Here is a 16,317-nt window from a genome sequence, read left to right on the forward strand (position 1 = left end):
TGACATTGAAAAGTGTCCTGACATAAACGGTTCTTTAGTAAGGTACCGAACATTGTCCAGTTAGCTTTAGACTTATTCCGAAACTTGATCGGCTTTGGTGGCGGCCGTAGTTTCTTGAATCAAAATACTACGGCGTTCTATAATACATCTCAAAGAATTTGATGAATTGATCATAAAATTTATAAGGATCTACAAGATTATAGAATATTGAAGTTAAAGCTATTTACTCTTCTAGTTGATACTAAGAGTCACTCAAAGATGTGACTTCCTAGTGACATTCCTAGTTACGCTTAAAAGTCACCTAACTCGGCATCAGTTCTTCCCGACCGGTGACAAGAATTTGTATACATCAGCAATATCGCTGTCGAGCTTTTTGAATGTTTGGAAGATTCACGCGGGTATGGGTTTGCTTTGATTTCTGAAGATATTTAGTGTGTCCTAATCGTGTATTTACAGTTGCGATTTATTGTTTTGATTTTAAAAATAAAAATTATAAACATATCTTTTTAAAAATTCAGAACAATTTCAATCACATAACGTTTTGGGCATATTGAAGTTATGTACATTAGGCTTACTACCTTATAGCCAATACTGTCTGATAACAAAACGCTATTTTTTAAGTCAATTTGGTGAAAAACTTTCCGCACCTAAAGCAATTTCTAAAATGCTTTTGTTCGCTATTTTTGCTAAAATTATGTTAATAATTTTAATATAAATGTGTACTGTTATCTATATGTATATATTATCGAGATTTATTAGAAATTACAGTACAGGGTTTTAAAGAACAATATTATCTTTAAGATAATGTAATAAAAATGCAAAAATGTTGGCAAAAATATTTATTTTTCACATTTAGAAAAATTAATATTTATACAAAACTTCATCGCTTTTGGTGCGGGAACTTTTCTTACGATCACGAAAAATTTGACATTCGCAAAAATTCCAAAAAGTAATGACCCTAATGTACATACCTCAACAACGCGTAATTACAATGTCTATATTTCTTTAATTTTCACAAGTGCCACACATTTTCAATCCAAAAAAGAAATCGAAATTTTTAAATAATTTTAAAATTTGATTGTAATGAGCACAACTATAAGCTATGAAATGTGGTAATTTGACATGCGTATCCAGCCAAAACTAGCATATTTGACTCTCTCAATCAGTTTTTGAGAAATTTCAACTTTAGTGCTATTACTAATAATTCTGCAATAAAATTCTACTGTAAAATTAAAAATACTGCTTTTTAACAATAGTGTTATACTTTATTGTTATTATTTACTACGGTCAATAATGTAATTTTTATTTACAATAACATAACATATGATGAGTAAATACCAATAGTTTTTGCATCCATATCACATCGCCGGCATAAATATTATATTATTCTTGGTTTGTACTTGGGTAAGGAAACATCGTACCTTTATCTGAAACGTATAAAAAGTGAACGCGTAAATTAAAGTCCTTTATAAATTGAATTGTAGTCTTCCATAAATAAATACCTGGATTGTTGCACATATTACCGCTTAGACTAGGTTTTGGTGGAAGTTTGGGAAGACCATCAATTTTGGGAGAGAATTCCTTTGGCGACGATCTTGGGTGTATAGCAGTAACTGCAGCGTGCACATTGTGATGATGAGAATGTGGATGCTGGTATTGGGGGTGATGTATTGAAGAAAATTGATGTTGGTGTTGAGAACATGACAAGGAGGTAGAGGATGTTGTGTTTTTGAAAAATAATTGTGAATGATCAGAACTGTGATATCCAGAAGGGATATGGGGCGAAATGGGAGTCATAGGTGTCATGGGTGATGTAGTTGTCGATGAACTTAACGCAGGCGATATCGATTGGTCATCCGAAGTTGTTGTTGCCGCGGTTGTATTCAAATGACTAAGATGAGGAACCACAGTTGGCGTATTTGGAGGACCTGTCATTATAGAGGGCGACGCTGCTAATACCATAACAGAATTCGATGCTGAGGAGCCTGAAGATGCGGACGTAGATGCAGAACGTTTTTCAATCGCTGAATTACGCCGTATCATAATACTGCTAGTATTAGGTAATAACAAACTATTACCACTCATAAATTCGTTAGTTTGGACACGAGTACTAGTACCAGTGGAATGGTGATGATGGTGATGGTATTGCTGATTTTGATTAATTCTCGGAGGAATAGGTGGTGGACTTAATTCACCATCACGTGGTGGTAGCTATAATTTAGGAAGACATATTAACATAAAATCGCATCTTATTGCATATTATTGATCTACCATTGGTGCGTCAGGAGCTTGACGTTTTTGAGCTAAGTCAGCACAGCTCTCAGTGCGTTCCTTTCTCCGTGGGGGCAACGGTGGTGGCGCTGCTCGGTACTCTACATTTGCTGCAGTGGGTACATTTACATGCGGTGATACAGGTACTGTGGGGTTGCTAAAATCTACTGTTACATCTGTTGCGGAAAACTGAGGACTCGATGAAGCAATAAATACATCATGCGGGCTGTTATTTTAAATAAAAACAAAATTTAAGTGTATAAAAATATTGTATTTTCATTACAATTTGGAAAAATGTTACTACCCTAGATAGGGATCGAACTCGATCCCGAATAATATTCGTTAATAATATACCACCAAGACTGTTCATTAGTAATAGTAATATGATATTTTCTGCTGTTCTGTAAATTCATTAAAATTTTGTAAGATATACAGTATTGTTCGAAACCTAAGCACCTTTTTTTGGCCTTGTATACAAAGTGCTATATTTTCTATTTTAATTGATTTATTCAAAATTATATAATTGATTTGTATAATATTATGTGTCTACATTATATTAACAACAACAAAAGTTTAATACCATTTCGCTGTGAGTTACAAGAAAATAATAACTGAATTAACTTCATAAATTGCTGTTCGAAACTTAAGCAACTTTTTGATCTTCTTATGAAAATCTTTGGTCCTTTTGAGTTCCAAACACCTTTATGGAATAAATTAAATACTAGTGTAGTTCGTAATGAATCTCAATCGGATTTTAAGTCATTGGCCAGCTGCAATATTTTCTAAAATGTCGAGTTTCGACCCAGCTCTTCAGAATGCCGAACAGCATCTCTAAAGGACTCGAGTCAGGAGATTTTGATGGACAATCAAAGAATTTTGGTCCTATTACTCGATAACTAGTCTTAGATCAACTTTGCCAAAGGTTTTGGTTCATTAATATTATAATATATTTGTTAAGAGATCAAAATATATTTTAATTCCAAAAAAAAACCTTTAAAGTAAATATTACTAGTGAACTATAAGAGTGATCAACACAACACAACCTGTGTATTTTTATAGCAAAATTTGTAAGTGTCAAAACACGCACAATTTTTCATTTCAGTTGTTTTATATTCACAAAATATTGTTTGTTAATGAAAAATCTCATGAAACGATTTTGCACAGTGTTATTGATAATAATATATTTCAAGACACTTCTCGATGTAAATTTTCGAGTTTTATGTTTTATTATGAATAAGGCCGTAATAAGTAGTTTACTTTATTAATAAAAAATTTGACCGTACCAATTTTAATATTAAAATCAAACTCATATTATTTTATCAGATTATTTAATCCTAATCAAAAACCATAAAAATATATTTCTACAATTATTAAATCGCAAAGGTATTGTTTAATTTCGTAACCTACATGAATTTTGTATAAAAAAATAAAAAAAAAATACATATATTTACTTACCTAACATGGCTGGATGAACTGCAATTAGTTTTGCTTAAAGTTGCTGTACTATGGAATGGAGATCGGTTGTTTGTGGAATGAATTTCATGTCGTGGACTCACGACTACTCTAGGAAGTGGAGACGGCAACGGCTCATTGTCACTGCCAATCTCAGCTTGGTTATTGTATATGTTGCTACTGGTCAATGAGCCCGTTTGTTGCTGCAACCCAATACAGTCATCGGATACATTCCAAGCTGAATTTAAACTTGACATTGTTCCTGAGCCACCATCACCAAAAGTGGGACTAAACGCCGCCTGCGAACTAGATGCAGAATTGGGCTTCTTCGGCAACAGTGGTGCCTCCTCTCCTCCATTCGCTTCTGATTGAAGTATGTCTGTCCTTGCTGGTGGAACAGGAGCAATAGAAAATGTACTATTAGTTATTTGCTGGCTACTGCCACTACTACTACTATAAGTAGATGAGGAAGTCCACTTGGAACCGTTTCTTTCTGGTATAATAACGTTGGCGAAAACCGAGAATGCTTGAACATTGTTCGAATTCTGATTGTGAGTATTTACGCTGCCACTATTGATTGGTGAACTTTGTTCAACAGTACTGGATTCTGTAGCTGGTGCAAATGAATGTGAACGAGTTGTTAAAGTGTGAACAACATTCATAGCATTTAGTGTGCCATTATTTGTGGTATGACTTCCAGTATTGTTTGTGCTACTATTTGTATTATTTTGTCGTCGAGGTTTAATACCCGGAGATTTTAGTGTAATAGAACTCCATTTTCTTGGCTGCAAATGGATGAAAGTAGTATATTTTATATTTACAAAATAATTTAATCGTGCTCGAGTTCTTTATGTTAAATCAATGTAATCTTAATAAAATTCCAAATTTCAATACCCTGTCACAAAATTTTCTTGTACATACATACACATGAAATAAAAATACCCTAATTAAAAAAAAAAAAAAAAAAAAAATAATAATAATAAAATCTACTTTTTGATTGATTATGGTGCACCTTATTAAAATGCAATATGTAATATGCACTCCACAATTAAAATTATTAATTAACTTCTAAATATACTTAATAATTTAAGAAAAATTACAATAATTTTTAATTTCGAAATTGTAAAATGTTGGCATTAAGTAAGACAAAAATGGATTTGTTTTAGAAGTAATACAGAAAGAATATGTTGTATGTATGTTGTTTTGTTTTCTTGCGTCTGAATGTACAAAAATTCTAATTTTTTATTTATTAAATGTTTAGATCCCAAAAATATCAATGATCTTCAGAAAATTGATTACAACAGACTGACAAACAGTCAGAGAGAATTATATTGGTGAAATTACAGACGGAATATCAAAAAAAAAAAAATGCTTGGAGCTTTTGGAATCTTTCGAAATAAGAGGGATTTTGTGCAATACAATAAAATAAACCGAACTATAAAATAAAAACAAATAAAAATATTTCTATTGCAATGAGTTTTAGTCGAATGTGAATAATATCAATTAATTTATTATTTTTACTTACAAATTTAGGAGGTTGTTTACATCCTCTTGGTTCAATACGAAGACTTTCATGATACAAAAAGTTTGATATGTCTGTGTCTGACATACCCTTAAATGGGTCCAGGTTTTCTAAAAAATTCTGAAATAAAAAAGAAAATTGAAATTATTTAATTTTAAAAATTAGCAATCTTTTTTTTAATAATAGTTTTGCATGCTAATGTTTTAAATACATTTTTATTTACCCTTATTTTAGGGTCCACCATCAGACAGTAGGGTTGATTTTGATACTGTTGTATTTCACCAATGATTTCTGAAACTTTTCTTCGCTTTGAAAAATTAATAAGTTCAGTGTTAGGCAAACAATCTGGATTTCCCTCTTCCAAATGTAAAATATTCGTTAGATAACGACCAAAGAACGGCACACATGGCGGATTAATTGATCGCAAACGTTCATGATATTTTTTAAGGTGTCCATCATTTAATTCACGACATTCCTCCAAAAACTTTTCGTATCGCGCCGGTAGTCCTTGAAATGTTAACTTTAGGCGATAGACGGATGCGCTGCCCATTGCTGCACTGATGGATAATATGCCATTAAAATTGTTAAGCTCCAACATGACCATCATTATTTCTATTGCACGCGTTACCATCGCCACTCGCTCTTCATAATTTTCAGCTTCAATTATGGACTTTTCTATCCATCGAGTAACATTTGTCGTGTGCTTCATAATTTTGAGCAAATTTGGACTTTTTTGTTCTTTGTCCTTTTTTGTCCACGGAGAACCCACCAGTTCGGAAGGTTTAACATTTTTATACAATTCAAACTCCAGCAGCGTTAGTTGCCTTGCTAACTCCAACGGATGTAGGGTAAGCAATGTTATTTCTGAATCAGGAACATTTAAATGATGTTCAATAGGTGGTGGGCTATGGCCATAGGCAAATGTAATTTGTTTATGGCATTTTTCTTGATCGGTCTAAAATAGACATTTTGAAATAGATTTTTATAGTAGTTATAATAAAAATTGTCTACTAGTTGTAATTAGAATTGTTATAATAAATAAAAAACTATATGTACATCCGAAATTACCAGGGGATGGTAAATGTCTAAAAACATCAGTCTAATGTGTTAATAAATATCCAACTAGAGTTATTACATAACTTTCACTTCAGAAATTAATGGGGGCATCTCATTAAGTTGAAAAGTCAAAATGGAATAAATTCTTAATTATACATTTTCGTAGATGTAGATACAAGGATATACAAATTTTCTACTTTATGCAAGAAGTACCACAACTACTATTGATAGTTTGTCCGTTTATGTGATTAAAATTTCGCACAAATAAATTTTTCAAAACTAAATTGGCCCACCAAATTTTAATAGTATCGATATATATAGATAATTAGACATATTAAATACATACATATTAGAAATATCGATCTATATACAATTAGTGCTAAAAAATATGTACATTATATAATTTTCTTTAGAGTTCGGTAGATAATTGACGTAGGCCCACATAGAAGGCCATTAACATTAAATTCAAGTGAGGGTTAGTTTATTATAGGACCTTTCGTCCAAAGTAAAGTTTAAATTTTTTATATGAATATGTGGTAAAGGTTTTTGAAGTTATTTGTTTCTAACTAACACAACTGTTTATTAAAATCACTAAAAACCTATAATTTGAATTAAATTTTTTTACTTACTTTTCTTTGAACAATTTTTAAAACAGAATCAACCCATTTTCTCATAGATTTTCCATTAACACTTTCCAAAAACTGTAATAGTTTCTCCAATAACGTTGGATCCTTTTCGAAGTCATAAAAGTGATGATCCACCCAGTGGCGCAACACATTCAAAACACGAAATTGCACCGGTTGTACATACTCTTTACGATACCGCTTCCAATCCTCCCGTTGTGAATTTTTATGCAATTTGTCAGTGTCACAGCTTAAAGGATCCTTCTCGCTATTGTTCTGATCTGTATAAACTAAACTTGGATCGGGTATATTGAAACGCTCTATTAGCAAAGAAAGCAGGCTTTGCGGCGTACAAAAATATCGATATGTAGTGAGAAACGTTCGAACAAACATAGGATCTGCATATATATGGTAAGTTAGCCGTTCAATGAGTTTGCATAAGGTTGCACCCTGAAATTAAAAAAGAAGATGTCGTGAAAACTGTCAAGTAAAACAAATATATTATATACCTTTATAAGCGGTACACCTGCACTTTCTCTCTCTTCCAGAACTATGTTGTCAGCACTATCCGGCTCCGCAAATTTATACAAATCAGTGCTTGGCATTCGTAGCGGATGCTTTTTTTCAATATCCAACAAAATACTATCGAGTATTCTATCTAACATTGATTTTGTGTTAACCATTATAAGATCAGCCATCCAATCATTTTTATGTTGAAAACTTTTAGCTGTGAGTGTTACAGGTGGTTGTACTCGCGGAGCTATTTCAAATGCATTTTTCAATTCATCGGTGTCAGCACGGTCATTAATTTCGACACGTCTCATAAAAAATTTTTCTTTAAGTCGATATTCAAAAACTTGTGTATTTGCAGAATTCGCCTGACGTTTCATATTAGGCTTACAGAGTAGCATTAATCCATCAAAAAGATAAACTTTTCGTTCAGCTACTCTTTTGCCAGATCCGAGTTTTCCCAAAACATCCTCTACATAAGGTTGGAAAAAAATTTAAAAAAATATAAATCTAATATATCGTACTAACTATAAACAATATTATAATTAACAAATATTTTTATAGATACTACAAAATCGAGTTTAAAATTTTGGACGTATTTGGGGAATAAAATCTATAGATTTTATCCATAAAAATTCTAAGGTAATGGGACGCATTGAGCAATTGTGCTAATCTTATGGCCACCACTGCATTTACATATTAGAATGTTATCTCAGTTGACATATTTGATTGAAAATTACCTCGAATAAATTCATTGCAATTTTGACCGACATCCTTGTCCCAGTGTTCCACTGTATTTTGAAGTTCCCTTGTGCGTTCGATAGCTAATTGGCGGCGAGCTCTACTACTCATAGCAACGTATGATTCCCTGAAAAATAAAATAATGTTCGTAAATTAATGTTATTACTCATGATTATGAATTCGGGGAATATGTACTTAGGCAACGGGGCTACAATATTCTCAAGATTACATCTAAGCGGTCGTAGCAAACCCTGCACTTGCTCAAAACTCTCGATATCATCTTGCGAAGGACTATACTTCATTAAAATTTTAATATAATCAAAGTATACAAACGCATGCCATATTGGCACTAATAATAATTTGGGCAAATAATATTTTACTGCTTCACGAAAACCACGACCAGCCGACATTAAAGACATTGCCTAGTTAAAATGATAAAAATGAATATATAAAATATGTATAATACAAGTTGCTTTGAATCATTGTACATACATTTGGTTTTGCTAATAATGCGTTTAATGCATCTTTTGATCCTTGTGAAGTAACTTCTTGTGCATATTTTGTGTATACATCAAATTCTTCGGCCTCTGCTAACTCTTCAAAACAACTTCCAACACACGGAGCACTTTGCTCTTGTGACATTTCAATAACGTCTTCCAACGAACCTAATAATGTTACAGTGACCTCGTAAATATCCATAATATTGGAAAATATAGGATCAAGTTCTTTTGGGCTTCGCACAATTTTTGCAAGTTCTTCTCGAAATACACGAATGATCATGTGTAAATCACGTTGATACTGTTTTTCGTCATTGATTAAATCTTTGACAACTTCTTCGTAAGTTGTGCTAGTGCGCTGGGCCGGCAGCGTTGGTAACGGACTAGACATAACATTTGCCTTTATATCCGTTTGATAGAACATATCCATTAATACCTAAAACAAAAGAAAAAAAAAAAAAAAATACAATTCTCCTTTTGTGTTTTTATGAGAATAATATATGTATTAAATGTTACCTTATCGGCACACATTGCTACTTCAATGTCCTCCTTTGAAACTTCGCAGTGTTTTATTTTTCTTACATAATTCCCGGCTAATTTTAATATGTCGGCTGAGATATACTCTAAAACAGCTACCAGAAAAACTGAGACCGAACTATCAATTTTATATTGCAGAACATCCTGTAAAAGGAAAATATAGAACATAAAAACCAGAATAGCGCAAAACATGTTAAACTGTAGAAAAATATGCAAAAGACTTTTCCATTACATATTGATAAAATATAAAAGTATATATTTTATAGAATTCTTACCTTTTGTAGCATGGTATGTACTCGTTCTGTAGGTAAGACAGACTTCCTTTTTTTGGAAAATGCTGTTTCTTTTGCTTCAGTTAGAGCCCAACAGTCAATTGGAGAAGGAAAGTACTTCCTTACCTTCTCTTCAACATCCTAAAATTGTATTAAAGTTTAAAATTTTTCTGCAATTTGAGAAAATCTTAGAGTTACAAATATAGCCATTAGAGATGTCCAAAATATGAATTTTGTTTCGATGATTCTCATTTTGTGCATTAATGTTTAAAACTTATCTTCTAGAGAAAATTGTATTTCCAACAAGGTGCAAAATAGTAACATCGACCGACAAATAACAAAGTTATAGGCATTTTCTGTTTTTGTAGATATTTTTGTTTACATCACTTCTGAATGCAAAAAACCACAACAACAATGCAACAATTGGATCTTCGCTCCGGAACGACCCTAGTCATACTCCGCCAAAGATTGTCAACCCAGCGATAGCTGTATCAACCTAAAGTAATATCCTTTGATATAAATGATATTGTCAACGACTTTGTTGTTTGTCCTTTAATATAAATATATCCTTTGATATAAATGTTTAAAGATAATTTTAATAGCACAATTTTTGAAGAAATCCAAAAAAGTCCTATCATTTGCCCAATTTTGAAGAAAGTAAAAAAAGTCCTATTATTTAGCCAGTTTTACACCTTCCTTGCTTATACTGGACTGTGGTCCTACCATTTCTTCCGTAATGGTAGGACCACAGTCTTCATACAAAGTCCCCTTCAGAAAATGACTTAAAAACCAATAATTCACTTATAAACACTAGTATTACGATGAAATTCCTTATAAATTAATTTAATGTTAACGCAAACCTCTATACGAAAATTTATAAGGATAAATAAATATATACGTATATTTCGCCTTGCCCCCTATCTCTTCTATAAAATCACTTTTTTGTCAACAAATTGTTCAAATATTTCGGAATTATGGTAAAAACTACTTCTTAAAAATAATCCTAATTTTTAACATACACAGTGCTGTAGGGTATCATATGGTCGGACATGTTTTCGTAGGTAACTGTATACTAATTAAGTCTTTATTTGGAACGAAGTCAATGAAAAAATCAATTTCTAATTTTTTGTTAGGTCCATTTGCGCTTTAGCTGACGATATAAATTTTGAGTACAAATTTCCAGGTCCCAGCACAAACTTGTTAATGACTTTTATTTAATCTACAACTTAGGTTTAGGTAAGAAGGGTAGCCACTCAAACAAATTTAAGTGTCTCATGTGGTTTCGGTACCGTTGTGATGACCTATTGGTCATAGGAGTCCTATTCCATTTTGATTCACGAATTTTAGGATATATTTCAGATTTATCTCAGATTTATCTCAGATATATCCTTCATACAAGAGAGAACAGCAGATCTTATTTGCCCTTGAGAAAGCTTAACAATAAGAGGACAGGTTGACCTCGAAATTAGACAGGTGGTTTCACTAAACCTGAGCAATACAGTTTCCCACACAATTACTATGTGCTGGGACCCATATTAAATTAAAGCGTTGAGCGTGCGTCCCACATAAATTTTGTAAAAACAAAAACAAATTACAAATAACGCAACGCTCAACATTTTGCATTTTTGAAGTATGTAGTTAGTTCCCAGCAAAAAATAATTGATGTCATACTTTACAAACGACATCTTAATAACATCTAAAAATGCGATTGCATACTTTTCGCTTTTATAAACCAAACATATCTTTACAAATGAAAACACAGTTAAAAATGAGGTAAGAGATGTAGAAAAGTCACTACAAACAACATATTCGAAGTACTTCAAATTTTGATGAAAAACCAATGAAATTTACAAAAGCGTTTCATTGAAAGAATGTGGTTTATTTTTGACATATAAGTATCGGATTTTTACAGCTTCTAAAGATAAGATGTAGTTCAAAGTTGTCAAAAATAACAACATCCCTCCAATTACACGCTAATGTAAAATTCATAGGTTTATCACCTGAATTTGAAGCACTTCGGGTTAATAGTTGTGATGAAAATTCTACATATTTTTCCACACTTTTTTTGCTGGGTTAGTTTGAAAGGAGGATGTACATCAAATTCGAAGAAATACACCTGGGCCTCCATCGGGCCTGTTGTGCGCTCCTTAACCAGTGCCTCAGGTGGGAATCAATCCCACCACCTCCGGTCTACCAGACTAGAAGACTAACCAATAACCTACTGGAGGCCACCATTTTCTTTTTTGAAGTAAAAATTTTAATTGTTTATGAATTTTCAGAATATAAACTACTAATTATTAGGATACTTAGGGCAGTTTTCTATTACACAGTTAAGTGTGACTTAACTTGCTGTTAGATTAAACTCGGAACAAATTTAGGTAGACTTTAACCGATTAAACTTAAATTTAAGAATAAACCCTTATGTCTGGCAATATTCAATTTACAGTAAAATTCACTATTTCCCAAAAAGCTATGGAAAACAATAATTGTTATTTATTGATAACTGCTAACGAAAATTCTGAATTTTAAATGGATTCTAAATTTACTAAATTAACAAAAATTTAAAAAAATGGAATCTACAAAAAACATCAAATTGATTGAATTTAAGAAAAATTTACTTTTGCACTACCTAAATTCACTCTAGTGGGTTTTCCGACTTTCAATAATGTATAAATACCGAATATTTGTTGCACAAAATAATCTTGATGAAAAAAAATAGTCACAGAACTTGTTTGCTTTCTTAAGAAATTGGTGACTCACTCAAAAAATTATAATAAAACTTAATTTACTATAATTTTTAGCTTTTCCCTAAAAAGTTTCAAAATTTGTAACGAAATGGATTTGTTTTTTAATATACAGAATTTTAGATATTTATTCTAAAAGGCGCTCGAAATACCTTTTTTCATATATTTTTAATTACAATTTACTATAATTTTTATGAAATGTTTTTTTTTTGCGAATTCATTGCTAATTATTTTGGAGCATATTCAATTCAAAATTTAATTAAAAATTCACCTAACATAACATAGAAACTAAGAAAACAGTATTGAAAAGAGCAGAGAATAAGAATAAATAATCGTAATATATCTGAAATAAGTTGATTTTAGTAATATGTAGTTCAAAAATATATGCATATTCATATGTACATACTAATGTATAAAGATAAAAGAACATATTAATATGTACCTATATAAGTGGCCAAAGAAAAAAAGATGTTTCTAACACTTGGTATGAATTTCTTTTATAGCCCGGCGCAAGGATTTCTTCTTCATAGTAGGTATATGTTTTGAATACCGGCTATGGTTACTTAAAATTTTATATGCAGCCAACTTAAGAATTTTTTTTCTATATTCATCCCGTTGTTTGTTATTTTTAAATTACCTTTTATATAATATATGAAGTTTTGATCTGTGGCCACACAAGACATGGTGTGGCCACTAATTTTTTTACTTACAATCAAAAATGCTATTTTCAAAACTTTAAATATGAATTGAAAATATATAATATGCCGTATAATAAAACTTACTTGGACAGTATGAGGCAGTGGCTTTGCACAAAGCATTGCTAATATGCGTAGACATAAGGTCTCCACATACATTAGGGCTTCCTCTTTGGCTGTAAGACGTGGATGTACTTGGTCTAAGACCTATAGGAATATATACATGTATAAATATTATATAATTGAAAACAATAACTCCCTACCTTTTTTAAGGATGGTGTAAATAAACCCCTCCATCGAGCTGCATTTTCACTTTTAGTGAAGTCGTATCCATCAGTATCATTAATTCCTCCGCCACCGCCGACTCCATGTTGTAAGGAAAACATTGTAGTTTTCCTTTTTAAATATTAATTGAAATAAAAACAGACTATTCATACATTTAGACATAAATTACACATACAAAAATTACACTCGCCGACTCACTTTGGGGTATGCACTACTTGACGGCAGTGTTTCCATTAAGATTCACCATAATAATGGAATCGATCTGTCGCACTTTAAAGGTCTACAATTCAATGTATATTTTTAATATTAAATCTACTAATTGTTGTCAAAACCGAAATTAACAAAAACACAAGCACACAAAAATTTATAGATCAAATTTTACCGACGATTGTATTAATGACCGCAGTTATTGTAGCCAGTAAAGTATTTATCAAAGGGGATACACAATTTATATATTCTTTTCTCTGCTTCTTGTTCTCCATATAATTTTACTACATCGCTCAATATATGGTTTAATTTTCATAATAAAATTATCAAACTAATTCATTATATTAAGGGAATTATAATGCAATTACTTTTGTGCTTATTGCTACAGCTTTTCCGACTATAATTCTTTAAAACAAATATTTTTTTTCTACATTATCCATTCTTTTAAGAATTATTTTTTTGTAACACTTGAAAAAAATTGTGAATTGTATGAAAAATCGATTCAATTTTACACATGGTTGTATAATTTCGTATAAAACTCTACTAAAAAACAAAACAAATCAACAATGGTACTAAAATTCTATGAACAGTGATGCCAAATTTACAATTTTCTCCTCAACACTAGGATAGAAGAAAAGGCGTTGTAATTTTTAACACAATTCGAGCGATTAACTTTGAGAAAACAAATCAATAAAATAAAGTTTCAAGTTCGGAGTTATTTAATGTGTTTTCTGATTTTTTGTATATTTATACCCTCACCACTATAGTGCAAAAGGTATGCTGTTTGTAACACTCAAAAACATTGCTCCTACACCTTAAAATATACCAATTGGCTCAGAATCACTTTCTGTCGCAATTTTCAATATAAGTTGATGAAATTTGGTACATTCTTTTCTTTTGACCCAAGGACGAAGCCTATTGAAAATGTTTAAAATCGGTTCATTATTTCGCCTAGCCCCTATACATCCGTACCCACCAAATAGGCCTTTTGAGCTCATAATTATGTTAAATGTTCTAGTATGTCTAGTTTTATAAAAATCCAAATGACACTGCCGATTATCGTAATGATCGGGTCTCATATAACCCTAGCCCCCATACAAACTCCCATTCAGAAAATGACTTGAAGGTAAAAATTCACACATTGGGAGAAATGGTCAATCTGGTGGATCTTTAATTATATCTTTATAAATAGTGATATGATCTATTAGAAATGTTCAGTGAAATTATAGCCAAGGACATGGTCACCACTTTTCTACAGGGTGCGCCATAAAGTGTTGTATCGGTCACCCTCGATAGTTCATACATATATTTAATAGCAGTAATATGTTTATAATTTTTGTATTTCATTCGATTTGAACACTTTTTGAAAACGATATCATGTTTTAGACATTTTAAGTTATATTTATTGATATTTGGACTATTGTATATATAATATATAATAAATAATAATTTTATTTTTGTATTTTAATATTTAAAACGTGGTTTATTTTTAAAGCATTTACGTTAAGTTCTACGTTAATTCCAAAATATTAAGGCAATTTAATAGTGAAAAATTTATTTTTTGAAAAAGGCTATGTATGGGGACGCAGGCCCATCTTCATTAATTTATGTTTATATTAAAGTTATTTTTGCCAAATATCATCGATACACTAGTATTTATATGGGAATTATGGATATTTAAATCATTTTATGAAGGGACTTTGTAGGGTAAAATGTGGTCCGATCCGATAATTTAGTTGTACCGATTTTTGTAGAGATACAAGCGCCTTTAAAAAAATTATGAGCTAAAAACCGTATTCTAGCTGTTCGGTTGTATGGGAACTAGGTAAAATAATGGACCGATTTCAACAATTCTCAATAGAATTCATCCTTCGGCAGAATAGTGTCATGTATGGCTGTCAAAAGTTTATTTGTTGGTACTGAACCAAATGAAAAAAAATGTGCGTTCTTTTCATTTGGAACACACTAAAAAACGTGATAAGTCAAAAAGTTGCAGATAATTTTCTTACTTGACGTAGAAAACAGACCAAAAAGACTAATAAACTAAACATTAGAGCGGAACTTGTCGAATCCACCCTACTTTTATTCCACAGAAGATTAATTATGTTACACATATTAAAACACTCTTCAACAAAGGTCATTTTGTATACCACAATTCTGAACTAACCCGTACAAGCAGAGGCCACAAACCAATTTGTTCCCTTAATACAATCCTAATAATTTCAATTAAACCACTAATCCAAATAAAAAATCTAAACTTAAGATTTTATGTATAATCAAACTTAAACTGTAAAAAAGTGAAAAAAATAATTAATTCAATTGCTAAAAAAATATGCAAAGTTTAAAGCTCAGTAATGTGAGAATATTGCGAATAAAATGATATACAAAAAATCAAAATTCCTCTGGTTTCTTAATTTCCAGAAAAATAAAAAAAATTTCAGAATTCTCAAATGTAAAATTTCCTTAAAGCGATACCAGTTTGGCTATTTCTTCCACTGTGCTACAGTGGGGTATGTATTATGCGTTTGTGCTGATGTTTGTAACACCCTAAAATATTGGACCTACACCCACCCACCCAAAGTATACCAATCGGTTCTAATTTGATGAAATTTGGCACATACTCTTCTTTTGACCCAGGGAAGAAGCCAGTCCATTATTTCGCTTTTAAGTTTATAATAAAATTAAATGTACAATCTCTACAAAATCGACAAATCTTAGTTTTATATAAGTTTAAATGATATTGCCGATTTTCGTAATGGTAGGACCTTATTTGACCCTAGCCCCCATACAAAGTCTTGAAGGTGGAAATTCACTTTAAACACAACTATCACATTGAATTTATAAATAACTTTAATGTCATCGTAAATCGCTCTACCAAAACTTATACGGATAGGACCATATTTAC

The 16,317-nt window shown here is 31.4% G+C and overlaps 1 protein-coding gene across 2 annotated transcripts; it reads right to left on the reverse strand.

Moving 5' to 3' along the window:
• Nucleotides 1-1,245: 1,245 nt before the first annotated feature.
• On the reverse strand, nucleotides 1,246-13,937 carry LOC119603503 (protein son of sevenless). Of its 2 annotated transcripts, none has more exons than XM_037955548.1 (16): nucleotides 13,404-13,937; nucleotides 13,184-13,316; nucleotides 13,008-13,127; nucleotides 9,485-9,622; nucleotides 9,189-9,353; nucleotides 8,668-9,108; nucleotides 8,371-8,597; nucleotides 8,175-8,302; nucleotides 7,434-7,906; nucleotides 6,931-7,374; nucleotides 5,469-6,200; nucleotides 5,249-5,365; nucleotides 3,727-4,508; nucleotides 2,272-2,497; nucleotides 1,503-2,211; nucleotides 1,246-1,427 (listed from the first exon to the last, which is right to left on the reverse strand). In XM_037955548.1, the coding sequence occupies exons 2-16, from the start codon at nucleotides 13,304-13,306 to the stop codon at nucleotides 1,384-1,386; spliced, it is 4,869 nt and encodes a 1,622-aa protein (XP_037811476.1). In that variant the 5' UTR covers nucleotides 13,307-13,316; nucleotides 13,404-13,937; the 3' UTR covers nucleotides 1,246-1,383. The 2 variants fall into 2 exon arrangements, with proteins under 2 accessions (XP_037811476.1, XP_037811466.1); XM_037955538.1 differs by having other exon boundaries at nucleotides 13,184-13,347; nucleotides 13,404-13,936.
• Nucleotides 13,938-16,317: the final 2,380 nt, after the last annotated feature.

Source organism: Lucilia sericata, unplaced genomic scaffold (assembly GCF_015586225.1).
Source record: "Lucilia sericata isolate MDLA Ls3-8-SP2 unplaced genomic scaffold, ASM1558622v1 Contig000010F_arrow, whole genome shotgun sequence".
NCBI lineage: Eukaryota > Metazoa > Arthropoda > Insecta > Diptera > Calliphoridae > Lucilia > Lucilia sericata.

Excerpts from the sequence above, each read along its gene's own strand:
- LOC119603503 (XM_037955548.1), bottom strand. The coding sequence starts at position 13,306 with ATGTTTTCCTTACAACATGGAGTCGGCGGTGGCGGAGGAATTAATGAT. Across the intron at positions 9,623-13,007 it reads CACTGCCTCATACTGTCCAA|GATGTTGAAGAGAAGGTAAG; the intron begins GTAAGTTTTATT and ends ATACAATTTTAG. Across the intron at positions 8,598-8,667 it reads CATTATTAGCAAAACCAAAT|GCAATGTCTTTAATGTCGGC; the intron begins GTATGTACAATG and ends CATTTTAACTAG.